This window comes from Pelmatolapia mariae, linkage group LG7, assembly GCF_036321145.2.
Source record: "Pelmatolapia mariae isolate MD_Pm_ZW linkage group LG7, Pm_UMD_F_2, whole genome shotgun sequence".
NCBI classification, from domain to species: Eukaryota; Metazoa; Chordata; class Actinopteri; order Cichliformes; family Cichlidae; genus Pelmatolapia; species Pelmatolapia mariae.
In genome coordinates, this window is record NC_086233.1 from 18,683,948 (window position 1) to 18,702,758 (window position 18,811).

At 39.5% G+C, this 18,811-nt stretch overlaps 1 protein-coding gene across 1 annotated transcript; it reads left to right on the forward strand.

The window, feature by feature from the left end:
* The first annotated feature begins 1,914 nt into the window (after positions 1 to 1,914).
* Positions 1,915 to 17,730, forward strand: lrrc8aa (leucine rich repeat containing 8 VRAC subunit Aa). The gene is made up of 3 exons (XM_063478227.1): positions 1,915 to 2,071; positions 8,807 to 10,931; positions 13,104 to 17,730. Exons 2-3 carry the CDS (start codon positions 8,817 to 8,819, stop codon positions 13,377 to 13,379), a joined length of 2,391 nt encoding a protein of 796 aa, XP_063334297.1. The 5' UTR covers positions 1,915 to 2,071; positions 8,807 to 8,816; the 3' UTR covers positions 13,380 to 17,730.
* Positions 17,731 to 18,811: the final 1,081 nt, after the last annotated feature.

Genomic DNA, 18,811 nt, shown 5'->3' on the forward strand with positions numbered 1-18,811 from the left:
TTCACTGAGCTGTGTTGGTTAAGGGAAAGGTATAGATGTCTTAAAAGTGGAACTCTGTGGCACACTATCTCTGTGATGGGTCCATGTGCAGTTTCTGGGTATTATAGTTCTTCGTTACTGTGACAGAGCAAGCACAGGGCTCACTTGTATGACTTGTGATACAGATGAACTAAATAAACACATTTCTAAACTAGAAGGTTTTAGTGCTGTGAAAATTTCTTATTGCATACTTGTCACATTTGTCACAAGCTAAGTTCAGTTTCATTAACTTCACCTAGGCCTGATTACTGCCAGACCTGTTGAATCAAAAAATCACTTAATAGTAATTGTCTGACAAAGTGAAGTAGGCTAAATAATCTCAAAACCCAAAACGTTATGCCACGACCTAAAGAAACTCACGGGGAGCTGAGAAAGTCATTCTCAGCGTGGAAATGGATACAAAGCCATTCAAAAATTGGATTTTGTATTGTCTCAAGTTATCTTTGTCTGATATTAAAATTTGTTTGATGATCTGAAATATAAGCCTGACAAATATGCAAAAAAAAAACCAAAAAACCCTAACAAATCAGAAAGGGGGCAAATACCTTTTCACAGCAAGTATTTACACCTTAAAATATATTATCTCTAAATGCTGTTTGTTTATTAACATGTTATGGACTGTACTATATGATATTCTGCACAAATGATCATTACAGGGAGGATTCATACCTTATTCATAAGCCCTCACTTTAGGCAAACATGTATTATTCAGTGGGAACAGTTCCATCTAAAGTTTGATTTGAAGGCTTTTTGCATCTGTTCTGAAGTGAATAGATATTGCTTGGAATGAGGTTGAGCACATTTCCGATAATATTTAGACTTGAGGTACCCCAAAGTCAATCTGGGATGTGGATGAACAGACACAAGCAGCCCAGTCAGCTTAAAAATGGAAGAAATGTGACAAGTTCATCTAAAATTTTTGGAATGAACTACCTAAACTACCATAAATTTATATGCAAGTGTACCAATGAAATTAGATGCTGTATGTGGGATAGTTATTAAAAATGTAGGCACAGTTCCACCTTGCAATCACTGCAGAGATTTGTGGAAGAGCCGAAAGAAGAAATTGCTGGTGAGTCAAGATGAGTGTGATTTTTTGTTGTTGTTGCTATTTTTAAACCCTTAAAGTTACTGTAAATGTGGAAAAAAAAAAGGGGGGGGGGGGGGGGGGGAGACCGCGTAAAGTATTGATTTGAATTATTTCACTGTTTACATTTTTTTAACACATTTATAACTTATACAGTTGTGTTTTGTTTGTCAATTAGCAAAACCCTTCTCTTTTATAATTACAGGACATTCTGACCAATGAGCAATGTGTAATTTTACACATTTAAGCCCTTCTTTATCATGTAGAAAAACTGAGATGAATTGCACTTTTTATTCTTAAGATATGTTAAGTGTGTAATTACAATTCTTTTCACTTACAGAAATGCAGACTTTCACTGGCCCACTTAAGTTTAAAGAGGGCTGCAGTTCAGTTCAGTTCAATTCCGTTTTATTTAATTTTATTTCTATTCAATTCAATTCAATTCAGTTTTTCAATTCAATTTTATTTATATAGCTCCAAATCACAACATTTGTCTCACACACTTTATATTGTAAGGTAAGTGTGGGAAGGAAAATCTCCCTTTTGACAGGAAGAAACCTTCAGCAGAACCAGTCTCAGAAGGGGCAGCCATCTGCCGCGACCGGCTGGGAGTAGATATATATCTAACTTATTTATCTAATTTAATAAAACTTAAAAAGGAAAGCTAAAAGAAAATAGGGAAAAGCGAGAGTGAGATGAGAGGGATGTGCTTTTATTTTGAAAAACTGTATAATTTCGTACTCCTCCCCCCCCCGTGCTCGGACAGAGCTCTTTGTGGGAGCCGACGGTCCCGCACCGCTCTAGCCTTCTTGCGGGTTTCTTTTACCGTAGCAGCATAACGGGGCTCCGGCCTGATGTCCGAGCTGCCTCAGCTTCTGAAGCCTGTTTGAGAAATGTTTCACCAGAGTGCGGAGGAGGCGAGAGACACCAGCTTTAGCAAAACAGGTGGGTCTTTTGTTATTTTTCAGGGTGTTTGGTATATAACCAGTTAGCTGCCGCAGACTGCTAACTGAGCACCGACATGAGACATCGTTTCCCGTCCCTGCTCTGCTGGCTCTTGCTGTGGAGAGGACCACCTAACTGAAGGTCGCTCTGGGGGGTTGGATTACATGTAATTTTATCTGACTGTATTACCGCCTCGGATTGATTTTTTTAAGCTAATGAAATATTCTCGGTCCTGTTTAAATGCATTTTTGTCCACAGCTGAAGGCCAGGCGAGGTGTTCTGGGATTTTTAGCGCAAACAGTTTTTTGCTGATAAAACACTGAAGCTATAAACAGCAGATTAAAACACGGAAGTTTTCCCATCAGCAGCCGCAAAGCATGTGCATGCAGTGGAAAACAGGAGAGCTGTTTTGTAACTCGATGTTTCTCGGGTATTAAGTTCATAAGGAGCTGTTCTTCTTCTCATTTTTATTACTACAGAGTCACAATATACATGTAAGAGCTCTTATGATTTTATCGCATTGCTGTAGTCCTTTCTAGTCAATTCAGATCCTTAAATATTGCCATTGGCAGGCTAGGCACATAAATGTGGTTACAATGATTAATTTATAAGATCAGGATATGTCTTTATAAAGTAGTTTTAAACGGTTTATGTCTCAGACCTCTCATTACTGTGAACATGTGTGAGAGCATGACATCACTGGTGTACATTCTTTGTGAGTCAGCAGTTGTTAGACCTTGTCCTCTCCATCCCTTGGTTTGATGCCCCAGGGCTGGGCAGATGGGCTGAGATCGGAAGCTGTGATAATTCTGCTTTGTACAAATGGGCTGTGAAGAACGATCTCAAGTTTTTGGCCTGAATTTCTTTTCTTTTCATTTTCTTTTCCGCGTTCTAGGCAACAGTTTTGTGGTCAAGGACCTCTTTATAAAGTGTGAGTGGATCCATCAGTGGATTGTGGCTTTAGAAAACACTGTCACTGCTGATATGTAGTGTTGATGTAGACTAGCAACTCAACTGCCCCATAACAGCCTAATGTAGACTTTTATCAGGATTTACTAAATATTAGCTAAAATGGAAAAATAATAACGGGAAACTAATCAATGTCTTTGACTTGCTGGATCCAGATCACATAGTTATGTAGTTATTGCCACATAGTGCTGGGAAGTGCTGGAAAAATTGTTAATTGCAGGGATCCTCCTTTGAAAAGCTAGAATCGGACCAAGGTAGGATTAGTCTTTTCATATATGATTTCTCACCTCATTATCTTCAAATGATACATTATTTGTACCACACAGTGTCAAAATATGGTAAAAAAAAAAAGCTGATTTCTGTCGCTTAAAATTGATATTCAACTCCAGCACATTTGGAGCAACAAGCCTGGACTGGATGCTGTTGACACAACCCTGAGATCTGGGTGTAATGCTTTCAACAACTGTGAACTGATGAAGGGATCCAAAGCGCGCTGTTCCTTAGTCATCTCTGCTGTATGGTACGTGATAACAGGGTGTAGAAGACGTTAGTAAAGTGATGCTCTCTGTTTCTTTGGAGGTCCTATAAATGTTTGCAGCACTTAGATGGAAATTTGTGAAGTAGTTGCCAAGGGAATATTGAGAGATGTTTCAAACACAGAGGAGTTTATAGCGTGTATCAATCTAAGTGAATGTAATAAAACTTCCTGCGTGCAATAAGTGCTGGCAGCACTGGTATCTGTCCATCTTTCTGTCCACATGTGTACAGTTGCAAGAAAAAAGTGCTGACCTTTCAGAATTAGCCAGAATTAATTAGTTGTGATGTGGTCTTCTGCTAAGTTACGCTAATAGGCCGTCATAATCTTAACTGGAAAGACACAGTCATGAGTGAGATGACATTACTGTGCAAGTGTTGAACCACACTTCATTTCTTTAGGGGTGGCTTCTAATGAGTTTGAAAGTCAATATTTGGTATGACTACCTTTGTTCTTCAACACTGTCTGAACTCTCATAGGTAGTTTTCTTGTAATTTCTATGGGTAGTCTTCAGGAATAGTTCTTCCTGAATTACATGCAAAGCTCTTCTAGGATGTTTGCTGGTATTGCATCATGGATCAAAATCTAGGGGCACTTTTGTGCTTTCATAATTCCATTAGTTGTGATAAGATTCCCTACACCCCTTGTTGAAATGCAACCCCAAACCATGACTGAGCCTCCATCATGTTTTGGCTGTACATACTCCCAGTTGTACCTCTCTCCTGACCTCCTCCTATGACACTTTGACCCCAAAGCTTCAAATTCATCACTCCATAAGACCAGCTGTCGCTGATTTTTAGCTGAACTCATATCTAATACCTCAGCTTTTTCTCCCTGTTTCCCTTCCTTAAAAATGGCTTCTTGACAGCCTCAGGTCCTCAGGCACGTCTTTGCTGCATTTTTTTTTTTTCATTTTCATATACTGCAAAATTATTTTTATGCCTGAAACTTCTTCTTTTGTCCTCCGCTTGTGCAATTTCTTCATGCTGACGTATGCCAAGTTTTTAGCTAATGGCTATTTGGCAATCAACTTGGAGCAAAAATAGTAACGAACTGTCAAAAGATGCAATTTAAAATTAGTTTGTTGCTAAGTTGTCTGCTATGTGTAGACACAACACTCGTTCATCTCTTGAGTTAGGTGTCTTTGTTATGCTTGAGTGAGTCATAGGTCAGTGTTAAGTGAAGTAAATAAACAAATAAACGAAAGTAATTTCTCTAAAAATACTCGGATACTCGGACTGAACTGAACATCAATCAAAAAGCAGCCAGTTACTTAAGAAAAACGTTTTGAAAAATCTTCAGAAAGCCTGGAGAATTGTTGCTCATAAACACTTTAAACAGTTACAATAAAGTCTGGCTCCTTGGAAGCAAAATTTAAAGAAATTAGTGGTGGCTTAAGACATGGGCTTATCTTTATTTTGTTTATATGTTTTGAATCAGTGTCCTGTTGTATGACCCAGCCTTTCAAAATCTTCTGCTCGTAGACTGCTGAATTAAACACTAAATTCAATTCAGTGTTTTCGATTGGAAAGTCTTCTGAACTTGCAAAACAGTTCCAACCCATAATGCTACCTCCACCCTGCTTCAAGTTTTGGATTAACAGGCATTTCTAATCAAATATAATATTCTACAAAGACGTCTTTCCAACATACTCCTCTCTGATGACTGTTGTATACTTGTGGCAGACTTGTGATATGCTAGCTTTGCTGCATTATTTTTTAAGTTCTATTTGAAGGTTTTTGACAGCTCTCACTGTAGTTGGCTTTGCATGTGCATTACCGTCCCTTTTGGGTGATAGTAGTGTGTTATATCCTTGCAAATGCCAGTAAAAAAACAAGGAATTATATATTTTAAGGCATAAAGTATCTAATTTTTTAACTACTATTTGAAAATTCAAAAATCATATCAGTTTTTAAATATCCAGCCAAGTTGAGTTGAGCTTTTAGCCTTAGTATAGAGTGCCCTTTTCCCTCAAAGCATGTTGTTTATCTTTGCCAACAAGTTCAACTTTGTCTCTTCTGTCTACTAAAAGTTTCTCCCAAAGGTGTCATGTGCACATTCAGTGGGCTTCGAATCACATTGGAGACATGCTGTCCATCGTTAACACCATCTTATTCAGTGTTTTCTCATCATGGACACATAACAAAGATTATAGCGCGTTTTTCTTTTTCCTTTTCTTTTTATTTTGTTACCATTTGGGTTTTTTCTCATCTCTTTCACGATTGCATGCTGTGCTCTGATCTTTGCACTACGCACACTCTTGTCCTGCGCTGCCTGTATGTGTACTTTGATGATGACCTTAAGTCCTTAGAAAGTCCTTCAGTCCTTTATTTTTTTAAGGTTTTTGGAAAGTTGTTGGTATTAAAGTATGCCTACCTCCAAAAATCTATCCTAAGGAGCAGTAGCGAGTGGCACCCATACGAACCTGTGACTTCTTCCTGTGGGATTTTAAGTTTAAGCCCCACAGGAAGAGGGTTTTTTTTCCCTCACTGGAGTTCATTTAGTTTTCTGAGATTAGCTGTCAGATATTACGTAAAGCTACTTGGGGTTACTTGGGGTTATTTTAAAGGAAAGTCCATTATATACTGCAAAAGAGGCATGTCCATTTGTTTTTGTGACAAACCAAATGGACAGTAGTGTCCTTGAGGGAAGTTATTTCTGGCTCTGTAATACACTGGCTGTTTCGGTGGTCAGGTTCACCTGCACTTCGCCTGCACAAAGGCATCTCTGTTTGAGAAAGAAAATCAGGAGAAATGTACTGCAGTAACATAGCAAACAAGAAACCTAGAACACAGTCACTATATTATTCTGTCTTGACCTTTTTTATTTTACACCAGGGATAGTGACAGGAAGTCCTTAGTTCCTCAGAGAAGTCCTTGGTTGAAATTATTAGAGGGATGATTTTGGAAAAGTGTAGTGTGGTTCAGAGATAAGGTAAGCTGCTTGCAGACTGGTGTTTATTTTCCTGTGCCAGGATGAAGTGAAACAAACCTCGGATGTTCTTTTGAATTAAAGATATTAGTGGCACATTGTGACCTCACCGGATCATCCATTATTATTGTTAGGGTTATTTCAGAGCCTGGTGTGAAATTCTTGGAAGATCTTGGCAATTAGTTTATGTTACATGGAACTTGGAGTTTATATGAGCTTATTGTGGCAAACTTGTGATCTAAGCGACACACCAATGACTTCAAGACACGAAAGTGAAAATATGCAGCAGTTTCACTGTATTGCAAAACCAGAATTTCCATCTGTCACATTTTAAAGTTGAGCATGTCAAATGCTTTTGGGTATGTCATGAATCTGTTGTGGTACAGGGAAGTGTACACTGCATTGGAGTCAAAGATAGCCTGTTGTGGAATAATACCATCTGACTGGTTACAATTAAGGGTATTGTGGCAGCTGTTGGGGTCTCAGTGTGCTGTAATTTCTGTGTTAAAGCAAAGCAGAGGCCTAACGAAGGAGGCCCACAGCGACTCCGCTGCCATTCTGGTTTGAACTGGATAAAAAACAATGCTTTTTTGTGAGGACTTGCGCAGCTATCTTCTTTCATAAGGTAGGGGGTGGTTGAACAAACAGGGAGATGCAGTTTTTGTTGTTTTTGATTCTTCCTTACTGTTATAAGAAGAAAAATAAGTAGTACTATTACAGTTGATTTGTTTTTTCTTCTACTATCAGATTTGTGTCCACATGAAACTGTATTTCTGTGTAGGAGGTTATACTTGGGCTAATATGATCCTTTAAAACATCTTGAATTGTGAAAAAAAGCTGCTTTGACTGCTCTATTTTTTTTGTTCACTCTATTGTTGTTTACTGTTTGAAGAAGATGCCTGATTGTGGTTTTTACACACATACTCAAGCCTCAGGAGTTTTTCACTTTGGGGGGTTTGTGTTTTCGTGTGATCAGCAGCAGCTTTGTGTTCAGTGATGGGTTAAGCATCCATTTTCAAGTTTTTCTTGATTTTAATTTAAGTATTCCTGCTCATTCAGACTGTTCACTTTTTCAGGGAAAACAATCAGGAAATTTGTTTAAGATGTTTTTGCAGGATTTTACATAGCTTCTTGGGAGAATACATTCCTTCGTGGCCCTTTCTGTAAGGAGTAACATGTTAAAACGTATTCATTCTGAGAAAGGGCTACGTAGGAGTACAGGTGGAGACACCAAGTCTGTATGAACATGCCTGCTTCAGGGTCTGTGCTGCTATTGCCTCTGCAATGTGCTGTGTCCCATGCAAGATGCTCAGGAGGTCTTTTATTTAATAGTAGGACAAATAGCTATCAGAACTATCGTGTTTTGTGTGTTTCTAGTCTGTTAACCTCCACTCCTTTGCTCATAGGTGCTTGTTGGGCTACATCAGGATAATAGGCAAATTGTAAATTAGTGCTACTTGTGTGTGTGGCATCTATTAATTTGTTGTCTGACTTTTTTAATATTCACATCAATATTGACATAACATAAGAGCAAGAAGGCTAGACTAAAGCAAGCTTTCTTCTAATTGTGCAGTGTAAAATGAAAGGATTGTGTTTATCCTGCTATATGAAATGGTGATGTTATTATGGTATCCATTTAGTACTAATTTCAGTGCTGTGATATTCTCCAAGACACATTGTGGCAAATATGTTTGATTTCTGTTGGGAATATGGGTTTCCACTGTATAGATGATTTAATAATTTGAATCATATTTCATGCAAAAAAAACAAAACATCCAAACATTTGCTTCTCCAGTGCACCATCAGACTCTCTCTGGTTTATGTATTCGTAAATTGACTGTGTCATGGTTTTGGAGTGTAATTTGTAAATGTATCCTTTCAGGAAACCGTAGTGGACATTTTTCACTATTTCATGGCATTTTAGAAATAATGAATGAGGAAATAATTAGGGGATTCATTCCTAATGCTAACAATGGTTGGCTATATCCCAGAAACTGGCATAGAAGCTATCAAAGAAAAACAGAGCTATTCAGCTGGATTTCATAAGGAAAAAGCTTAAAATATTCACAGTTTAGAAATCAGAGCCAGAGAATTATTTTATATATTTAGATATTTTATTTGTTTATATCAAATAATAAATTAATATGACCTAGTTTGAGGTCTAGGTCAGCTGCCAACAGGCAGGAATAATATTTTGAGTGTAATTTATGCAAAGTTTTGCCCCAAAGCATTAAGGTTTTCAAAACACAGTTTAACCTAACATGTCATGAACTAATCCTCTGTTGTCTCTGCTTTTTTAGATAAACCATCATGATTCCCGTCACAGAGCTCCGATACTTTGCTGACACCCAGCCAGCGTACCGCATCCTGAAGCCATGGTGGGACGTTTTCACAGACTACATCTCAATCGTCATGCTGATGATTGCAGTGTTCGGCGGGACGCTGCAGGTCACACAGGACAAGATGATCTGCTTGCCTTGCAAGTGGGTCGTTAATGACTCGTGCGAGGTCATGCCCATGCCGAATCTGACCACCCACTACGCACCGGAACCCAAAGGCATTCAGTATGACCTCGACCGACATCAGTATAACTATGTAGACGCAGTCTGCTATGAGAAAAAACTACACTGGTTTGCCAAATATTTCCCCTATCTGGTGCTACTCCACACTCTAATCTTTCTGGCCTGCAGCAACTTCTGGTTTAAGTTCCCCCGCACGAGCTCTAAAGTGGAGCATTTTGTCTCCATCCTCCTCAAGTGCTTCGACTCTCCGTGGACAACGAGAGCTTTGTCTGAGACCGTGGTGGAGGAGAGCGACCCCAAGCCTGTGGGGAAAATGAACGGTTCGATGGACAAGAAGGCCTCAAGCGTGAGCGAGGATGTTGAGGCCAGTGTGCCCATGCTCCAACGAACAAAGTCCAGAATTGAACAAGGAATTGTTGATCGCTCTGAAACTGGAGTTTTAGATAAAAAGGAAGGGGAGCAGGCCAAGGCCCTTTTTGAAAAGGTTAAAAAGTTCAGAATACATGTAGAGGAGGGTGATATAGTGTACCGCCTCTACATACGTCAGACCATTATCAAGGTAATAAAGTTTATACTGATAATTGGCTACACAGCCCACTATGTAAAACACATCAGCTTCAATGTGCTGTGCACAGAGAATATTCAGAATCTAACCGGGTACAGCTCGTTCCATTGCGCTCATCCGTTAGCAACTCTTTTCAGGATTTTGGCCTGTTTCTACATCTCCCTGGTGGTGGTTTATGGTCTCATCTGCATGTACACTCTTTGTTGGATGCTCAGCCGCTCCCTGAAACGATACTCATTTGAAGCAATCCGCGAGGAAAGCAGTTACAGTGACATCCCAGATGTAAAGAACGACTTTGCCTTCATGCTACACATGATAGATCAGTATGACCCTCTTTACTCCAAGCGCTTCGCTGTGTTTCTGTCAGAGGTGAGTGAAAACAAGCTGAGGCAACTCAACCTGAACAATGAGTGGACACTGGAGAAGCTACGGCAGCGTATCACCAAGAACTCCCAGGAGAAGCTGGAGCTGCACCTCTTCATGCTCAGTGGGATTCCAGACACGGTGTTTGATCTGATTGAACTAGAGGTGCTCAAGCTGGAACTTATTCCAGATGTTACTATCCCTCCAATCATCGCCCAGCTTTCCAACCTAAAAGAAATGTGGCTCTATCACACCCCGGCTAAAATTGAGGCTCCAGCTCTGGCCTTTCTAAGAGAGAATCTGAAGTCCCTCCACATTAAGTTCACTGATATCAAGGAGATCCCATTGTGGATCTACAGCCTGAAGAATCTCAGAGAGCTGCATTTAACCGGGAACCTGAGTGCTGAGAATAATCGTTACATTGTCATCGATGGGCTCCGAGAGCTCAAAAGTCTCAAAGTGCTACGGCTTAAGAGCAACCTCACTAAGCTTCCCCAGGTGGTAACGGATGTGGGTGTGCACCTTCAGAAGCTCTCCATCAACAATGAGGGCACCAAACTAATGGTGCTCAACAGCCTGAAGAAAATGGTCAACCTGACTGAGCTGGAGCTCATTCGTTGCGATCTCGAACGTATTCCGCACTCCATCTTTAGCTTGCACAACCTGCAGGAAATCGACCTGAAGGACAACAATCTGAAGACGATAGAGGAGATCATCAGCTTCCAGCACCTGCACCGCCTCGTGTGCCTGAAGCTGTGGTACAACCAGATTGCCTATATCCCCATTCAGATCGGAACACTCACCAACCTGGAAAGGCTCTATTTGAATAGGAACAAGATAGAGAGGATCCCCAGCCAGCTTTTCTTCTGCCGCAAGTTGCGCTTCTTAGACCTGAGCCACAACAATCTGACCAGCATCCACCCAGATGTGGGCTTCCTCCAGAACCTGCAGTATTTTGCAGTGACAGCAAACAGGGTGAGTAGCGAAGAATTTCTTAAATTATTCATTGTAGTAAAAGTTATCAAGTTCTCTCATTCTGCAGTCATGTTTCCACCCCTTTATCTTTCTCATAGATGTTAGTAAGGTTAGCTTAAAAACCCGATAAGTTGTTGACGAAAGTCAGCCATTATAAATATCTACATGTTCCTGGTGTAGAATTATGCCTTTGAAGATAACAGTAGGACTGTAGTGCTTCCCATACAAAGACTTTACTTAGGTAGGCCACCCAGGTATATTGACAGCTGTCCAAGTCTTTGCCTAAGGGCGCTTTTATAGTTTGTTTACGCTGGTCTAAATTAGTTGATGAATTTGTAAACTTGTAGCTTTTTCCTGTGGTTTGGCTTCTTTTCACACACAAAAAAATCCAAGTGAACTCCAAGTGGACCAAAATGTGTCATTGCTATGTATTTATTACAAAGTGTATATGGTATTATTTGTATAATGTGTCGCTTTTCTCCACAAATCTAGCCTCCCTCACTGTGTTAAGGTGGCAGATTATCATAAACTTGGTTATTTTTCATTAACATGTTCAATCATGCTAAAAATTCACAGTTGGATTGGAGCCTGTGGTTTCTGGTGAAGGAGATCATTTAAGTCTTAACTCAGTTATTTGCTTTGGGGCATTTCATTCACATTTGTTTACTGTGAGAATTTAAAGAAACACTTGGTGAATTCTCCTGATAATACTGTTTTGAACACTGAGCATGCATACAGCATCATGTGTTTTTCAGTAAAGGTTACTATTACTGCTGTTTTACTAGACTTTCTACTGCGCTTGCATGCTGAAAATAGCTTCCAGCAGGTTTGTGTGCGGCTACAAATAGCTCCATTAAATGGGGTCCTTTTGATGTTTCGGGCTCTCGGGGCCTCTTTTCCTTAAAATCCTCTTTAAACTTCCAGCACATTATCTATCCAAATAAAAAAAAGGTTTTTAATGTTTAGAAGTTTTTAACAGAGTGTGACTGCATTGTTGTTTTCAAACAGAGGTTCATGGTACACAAAGTAAACTAAAGTCCTAAATTTGTTCAAACCTTTAAGTCTTTAGCAGACATGCACAAATTGTGAAATTCTTTGCCTGTATCACGTTCTGGTGGTTACATCGCAAACCCACTGTTATTTTATTGTTCTAAATATCACATTTGAGTGAGATTAAATTCCAGTTTTACGTAGTATTGGGTGTTTGCTCCATAGTGTAAGTCGCTGGGTCAATTCAGAATGGAGATTAGCCTCTTTATGGGGTTGTGTCAGGAAGGGCATCCTGCGTAAAATTTGTAATCAGATGTAAAATTGTTCTGTCAACCCATAGCTTTATTGTTGAGTGCAAAACCCATGGGACGTGGGAATGTTTTTTTTTAGCTAAGCTTTGAAAGACCTGGTTGCATACATTGATTGGTCAAACACATGAATGTAGTATCGTTTTAAAAAATTCGGTAAGATTTGAATAAAACACCAGCTGTCTAACATCAGCTGTCCTCTGCTCGGTTGATCCTGAGTAATAGGACAAGTTTCTTTGTTAATAGCTAGCACTCCAGCCACCTAAATTAAGCTGGTTAAAAATGCACACAGTAGTTATATTTAGTAGAATTGTGTAATAAGGCTTTAACAAAAGATTACAAGTAATCTAAAATGATGCCTAGATTCTGTTTACTGGTGTGATACTCAACTCTCAGAGCCGGCATCCAAGAACAGCTGAAATTAACCAAACCTGGCAAAACATTTGAACCAATCAAGTCACAATTAACTCAATGCTGTTTTGGAGGTGGCAGCAAGAGATTCCTTGTCAGTCACCATTACAGATGCTTTATTTTATGGTTATCATAATTAAAATAACCCAGCTGTTTAAAAGTCTTTTATCTCGTTATTAACCGTCTTTAAGTTGCTATAGTAAATGTTGGATCTGCTCATAGCAGTCACCAAAGTTGATACTGACCTACACCGTGTTCAACCATATATAACTGCAGGCCTAGATTTAACCTAGTTTTGATTTTGTTCCTGTGATCCTGCCTGTTTGTCGTAGTTTTAATTAGTTAGCATCTGAAATTAATGTGATCTACAACTGAGCTGCTTATTATGTGAAACATGTTTTGCTTAGTAACTGCCTCAGCAGGCCAGGGTAACTGCAACCTCCTCCTTTCCTCTCCATTTCAGATTGAGACGTTGCCTCCAGAGCTGTTCCAGTGTAAGAAACTTCGTACTCTGAATCTGGGGAACAACTGCTTGCAGACGCTACCGTCACGTTTTGGGGAACTGACCGGGCTGACTCAGCTGGAGCTGCGAGGGAACCGTCTGGAGTGTCTTCCGGTGGAGCTCGGCGAGTGCCGGCTGTTGAAGAAGAGCAGCCTGGTGGTGGAGGAGGACCTGTTCAACACGCTTCCCTCAGAAGTGAAAGAGCAGCTGTGGAGGGCCGATAAGGAACAAGCCTGAGCCGAACCACTGTGGACAGCTGCAGAGGAGAGAAGTTTGATCAGAGGAATGAAGAAGCAGTGAAATTTTGTGAAACTTTGAAGGAGATGCAGCAGTTCTGGCCCAACAGGCACAGGAAAGTGATGGCTTTTGGAATTGTCTCATGCCTGCCAGTGGAATAATCTCATAACCTAGCTTGGTGATGAAAGGTGGTTTGGTATTGTGGCCTTTCAGTGTTTCATCCAGGTGATGTTGAGTATGCATGCCACAATAGGAACTGTCCAAAGCAAACCCGTTTATTTAAACTTTGCACGATTCAACCTTGCCAGTGATCTACATGTGCTGATTATCACTACTTTACTATCAACAGGAAATATGCACAGAAGAGTGTTAGCCTGACGTTCTCTGGCCTCGAGACTGAAAATCACTTTTGAGTTTTATACGGTTATATCTGCAGATGAGGTGCAGCGTGCCTCACTGTGCTAGCAGATGTAATTGAACGAATTACAGCGCAACTGATAGCCGATGTGTTGAGGCATGAAGCTTCGCCGTGTTGTTTTTCCTTCTGGCTTTCTTTATGCTCGACTTACTCTGAGGCATTTTTTTTATGTAGACAAAATGACTTGATGAAGATTAGCAAATCATCTCACGGGTGATCTCACAGCTTAGGCCTTAGCTCAGAACACGAACTTCAAAGAAACAAAGCTGTCAAATATTCAGTGGAAACAAATGGGAACACACTCTACAGTTCAATGTCTAAATACCCTGCAGTTGTTAAACTATAACGTCAGTCTGTGAGGCAGGCTGTTGGTTAACTGCATGGGAAGTTATGGTGGACAAATCCATCTTCTTTCTTTGAATCTTTTTGTTTCAACGAGCATTATACTTTTTTTTGAGTGTGTTACTTTATCAGATTTAATATGACACCTTGTAATGTGTTGGGAAAAGGCCAAGAATTTATTCTGGTGTACTTTTAAATTGTACCATACATTAGCATAATGTTTGGGCCTGTGAGAAGGGCTGTTTTATTGTGAATAATGGAATGCAATGTTATGCACAATAGACGTGTAGTTTTGGTTTTGCATTTATTTTAAAAAGAAATTGTCAAAGCTATACCCATATTATTGTTATTTTCTTTGCTATGTTGTAATTACATGTAATTACGTGAGGTTAGCTGTCCTTGCATTACAAGTCACAGCGGATTTCTTTTTGTTTTGTTTTGGGTTTTTTAGTTAAAATATATGGAGCTTAGATACTGCTAATCACACATCGAGTAGATAATACACTTAAAAAATGAACAAGAATGAAGGTACTTTTTTCTTCTTTTCTTAATTCCTTTTTTTTTATGCGCCATATGATTTATGAAGCTTTAGTCAAGCTTTACATGTGTGGGACTCCCAAAGGAAATGAACTTCAGATGTGATAATGGAAAGTTTAGATACTTCCTGTTTGAGAAGAGTTGAGTCAAGCTTCAAAAGCAGACACTTACATGTAATCTGTTTATCTAAGTGACAGATGAGGACAAACAGGAAATGGAAGAGTGGAGAAACATTTAGATCAGACAACAGAAGGGAAACATTTGCAGAGAGAGGGAGAGAGAAAACGAACATGCAATATGTGATTCCCACCATCTATGGACCAAATTAATGTAACATGCGTGGTTTGCTTGAAACACTTTCCTTATTAAGGCCTTTGGATTTAATAGCATCATTTGGACTAATTCTGCCATGTTTACCCCAGCCAAGCATCTCTTGCAGCTAATATGGCCTTAGATTTTACAAGCTTTATACCCCAGGAATGATTGCAAACATCACAATCTTGGCTCGTTTTTTATTTCTTGTGTTGTAAAATGTATAGCTGAAATATTTAATGTGTTTGTTTCACGTGTACCGTATTCTTCCTACCTGCTGTTTTTCTCTTTTGATTCAAGCTTTTTAAAGGAAGGTTAACTCTAATGATACAATTATACCTTTGTTCACGGTATATTTTGTTTACTGAGGCCTTGACTGAATCCAAATGTCCTTGTAGGGGGAACTAGTAAAGCGCTCCCATGCGGTATTAAAAGGCACAAATAGGAGCTTTAGCTTTATGTGAGCTGACGAGCAACTAGTGCTAACATTGCAACAGAGATTGCAGATGGAAGCAAAAAGGGAATAATGCCAGAGAAACAGATTCATCCACAGGAAATCTCAGCTTTCCTGGAAAGGATTGAATGCTTAAATTGAATTGCTTGCATACTGCGGGATAAACGTGAGCTGTGCCAAGTATGCGGATAGGGACTGTTGGCCTGCTGGCCTGCCAGTCAATCCACAAAAATAGGCAAGTAAATAATGTAGTAACATAGAAATGTGTATGATGTTGGGCTATAACTGGCAGTTTACTCTGAGTTAGCCCATCTAGTCTGATTATTGATTGTTATTATTTTTTAAAAACAATGTATCATGTTGTTCTTCATTGTTGCCAATACGTAGCGTTCCTGTTATTGCTAATTAAGGTTTTTATTTCAGGAAAGTGTCACTTTCAAAGCACTAATAACTGGCCTTAGTCAACTTTAGGTTGTCTGTAAAGCTTTCTGTTTGCACACAGCACTTAAGCAGTGTACAGTGGTACTAATGGCAGACAGGGCCCGACCGATATCGATACCGATATTTGGTGACTTAAAAAGCCAATACTCCGATATTTTTCTTTTCTCTTTCAAACGCACTAAACATAAACAAATTCTCCTGATGTATTTTATGTGTCGTTATTTATTCACCTACGCTCTGCTCGGATCAGGCGGCTGTTGTGTTTGCGTCGTTCCAAACACGCGTTGATGAAAGGGAAGTTGCAGACTGCCCTCTGGTGGACAATCTATGCAACATCAACACTCATGACATGGTTGAAGGATGTTTCTCCTGTCTCTTCTTTTTTTTTTTTTAAGTTTTCATTTATCAACAACACTGTTGTAAATGCCAATACCGATACACTGGCGAATAGCTAATATCGGGCAATAATATTGTTGTGTTCTAATGGCAGACTTTAGATTTACAAAGCACTGGTTGCTTGATTTGAGCCCAAGGATAACAACTGTATGCACATTTTTTGTTACTAAATTTTAGCCTTAACATGTGGGTCACATCATTAGTTCTGGAAGTTCAGACATATATAAAAACCTAAATTATTTCCTAGTAGAGCCTGTAAAGTCAGTATAGCTCGCGAAGATGGATGGTGCTCATTCGCACTCTCTCACACTACTTTGTCAAAATTCCCATGAATATGTTTTTATCTGGTGGTTTGTTTGTTTTTCGTTCCTATGTTTGGACACATACGCACAAATATGGTGATGAGTTGCCTTGGTCATTTTTGTTCTGTCCTTCGAGCTGTGACTCGGCTCTACAGTCCTTCACCGTCACGTCCCTCTGAGTCATGCGTCTAATTTTCAGCCCACTCCCTTTTCTGTTAGTGAATCAGGTGAAGGTCCGAGGAAAAGGTCAGTCAGACATTCCCACAAAACCAAAAGGAGGAAGTTTTGATGACTCATACGTGCTCCTTGGTTACAAGAAAACTCTAGCAGTTTCAGATATAGTCTCAGCTCATTTTCACCCAAACACATTAAGTCAGTGTGTATAAAAGCTTTTCTTGTTTTTGTTCTTCTTCTTTTTTGTTATTTTCCAGCTTTTCCCAATTCCTTTTGTGTGTTTCTAAATTATGTATCACTTAAGCAATGTTTGTGTGAAGCAGCGTGACTGGTCAGTTTATTCTTGCTCATAATCATCATTCATATTGCTGCTGGTTTCCCTTTGGACACTGCTGTTTTTGAATAAACAAAACAGGACTTCACAACTGAGCAGAAACGACTCTCGACAATCTTGACTTACTGTAAATGGAGGTGAGCTCACCCTCCAGTGTGGGCATTGTGTACATCAGTATATCATCTGTTAATATTTCCCAAGATTGTACATTTCCAGACAGTTTCATTTCCTTTTCATCGCCCTAGCTTTTTCTTAAACTGCCGTGGTTGCATTATATTTCTGCCTGTGTATGGAACATAAATCATGATTGTATTTGCTCTGTACAATTCATCTCTGTATTCTGATGCCTGTAGATCAGGGAAAACGGTTCATTTCCATCCATTTCATTTGAAACCATGTGTGCGTTGATACTGGAAGGAACGCTTTTAAACCTAAGCAGCGATCACGTTAAATGTAAACTAAAAGTTGGATGGACGGACTTGTTTCACTCAGCACTGTCTGTATCACAAGGCCTTTTACTAATTGTTGCCAAGTGGACTGAACACTGGCTTTTTAAGTGGGACGTCTGTAACAATGGACAACTGAACTTTGCCTAATGTTCAGGCTCTCCTTTTGTACCATTACGATATATGAAAATAAAATTCAAGTTAAAATTCTGTTTCTTGAGTGCGTTGATGATTGTTGGTCAAGTCCTGAGCGCTGTTTGTTAGACCTTTGCTACTGCTGACGTCTGACTTGCCTTTCTCTTCCTCGGAAGTGAAACATCCAGAGTATGCAAAATCATTTTTAGCAGCACACTGTGCTGCCACTGACTAAGAGAAGGACAATTTGTTGTCAGTGTACGCCCTTTGCTGCAGTTCTTGTAGGAAAGGTTGAGATGACCCTTGTTTGTATCCACTCTTACTGAACAGTTTTTTCCTTCTCTGATATTTTTTTAGCACATTGTAAGTACAGATTATAGTAGTTTTCTACTTTCCAGTCCTGTTAATCATCTTGTGATTCTTTTAGAGAGATGTACTAGAGTAGAGTAGTTCTCAGTTTATTAAGTAGAATCACCAGACACCCCATGATACTTCACTTATGATACAATATTTTGCAGTTTGCAAAGTATTGCAGTAACATATAAATTATGTCTTCAAAGTTAAACTTTTTCAATATCTGTTCTATTTAATTAAAATGTTTTAATTCATTTTACATTTTTTATTTTAAAAATGTAAAATGAGACAGTCAAGCACACCAACACTAACAAAAAAACAAATGTTGCCATATGTAGGAGTCAGTCGGCGAACAAGTTGAATGAGGTCAAGTTGGCAATTGCGTGAAATGTTGATATTGTGATCAATCATCAAAGCTCACATTTCTTTTGTTGTCTAATTCACATTTAACTAATTTATTAAATTTTCGCTCAGCAGTCTTTCTGTTCTAAAGGAATACAGCCAGAATACAACCAGCTGGCAGCCAGCTGAGCCGAGTCCCCTGGAGTTGACAATGGTGCCATTCAGACTGATGACGACATGTTGGTAATCTGTCTGCATTCAGAAATAAGACAGCAATTATTTTCAAAACTTCAAAAATTTGTCTCCAAGGTTTGGAGGCCTATCTCCCCCCACCACTCCCCCTGCCAGTGGCAGACGCCCTCAGACATCGGTGCGTTGGTGGTTCTTTGTGTCCGGGGGTGGGCATCCAGGTACCCACCGGCTCACTCCTGGTGGCTGCTTGTCG

What these genes read in the sequence shown, in the direction of transcription:
- lrrc8aa (XM_063478227.1), top strand. Translation starts at nt 8,817, where the DNA reads ATGATTCCCGTCACAGAGCTCCGATACTTTGCTGACACCCAGCCAGCG. An exon ending in TTGCAGTGACAGCAAACAGG is followed by an intron (nt 10,932 to 13,103) that starts GTGAGTAGCGAA and finishes TCTCCATTTCAG; the next exon opens with ATTGAGACGTTGCCTCCAGA.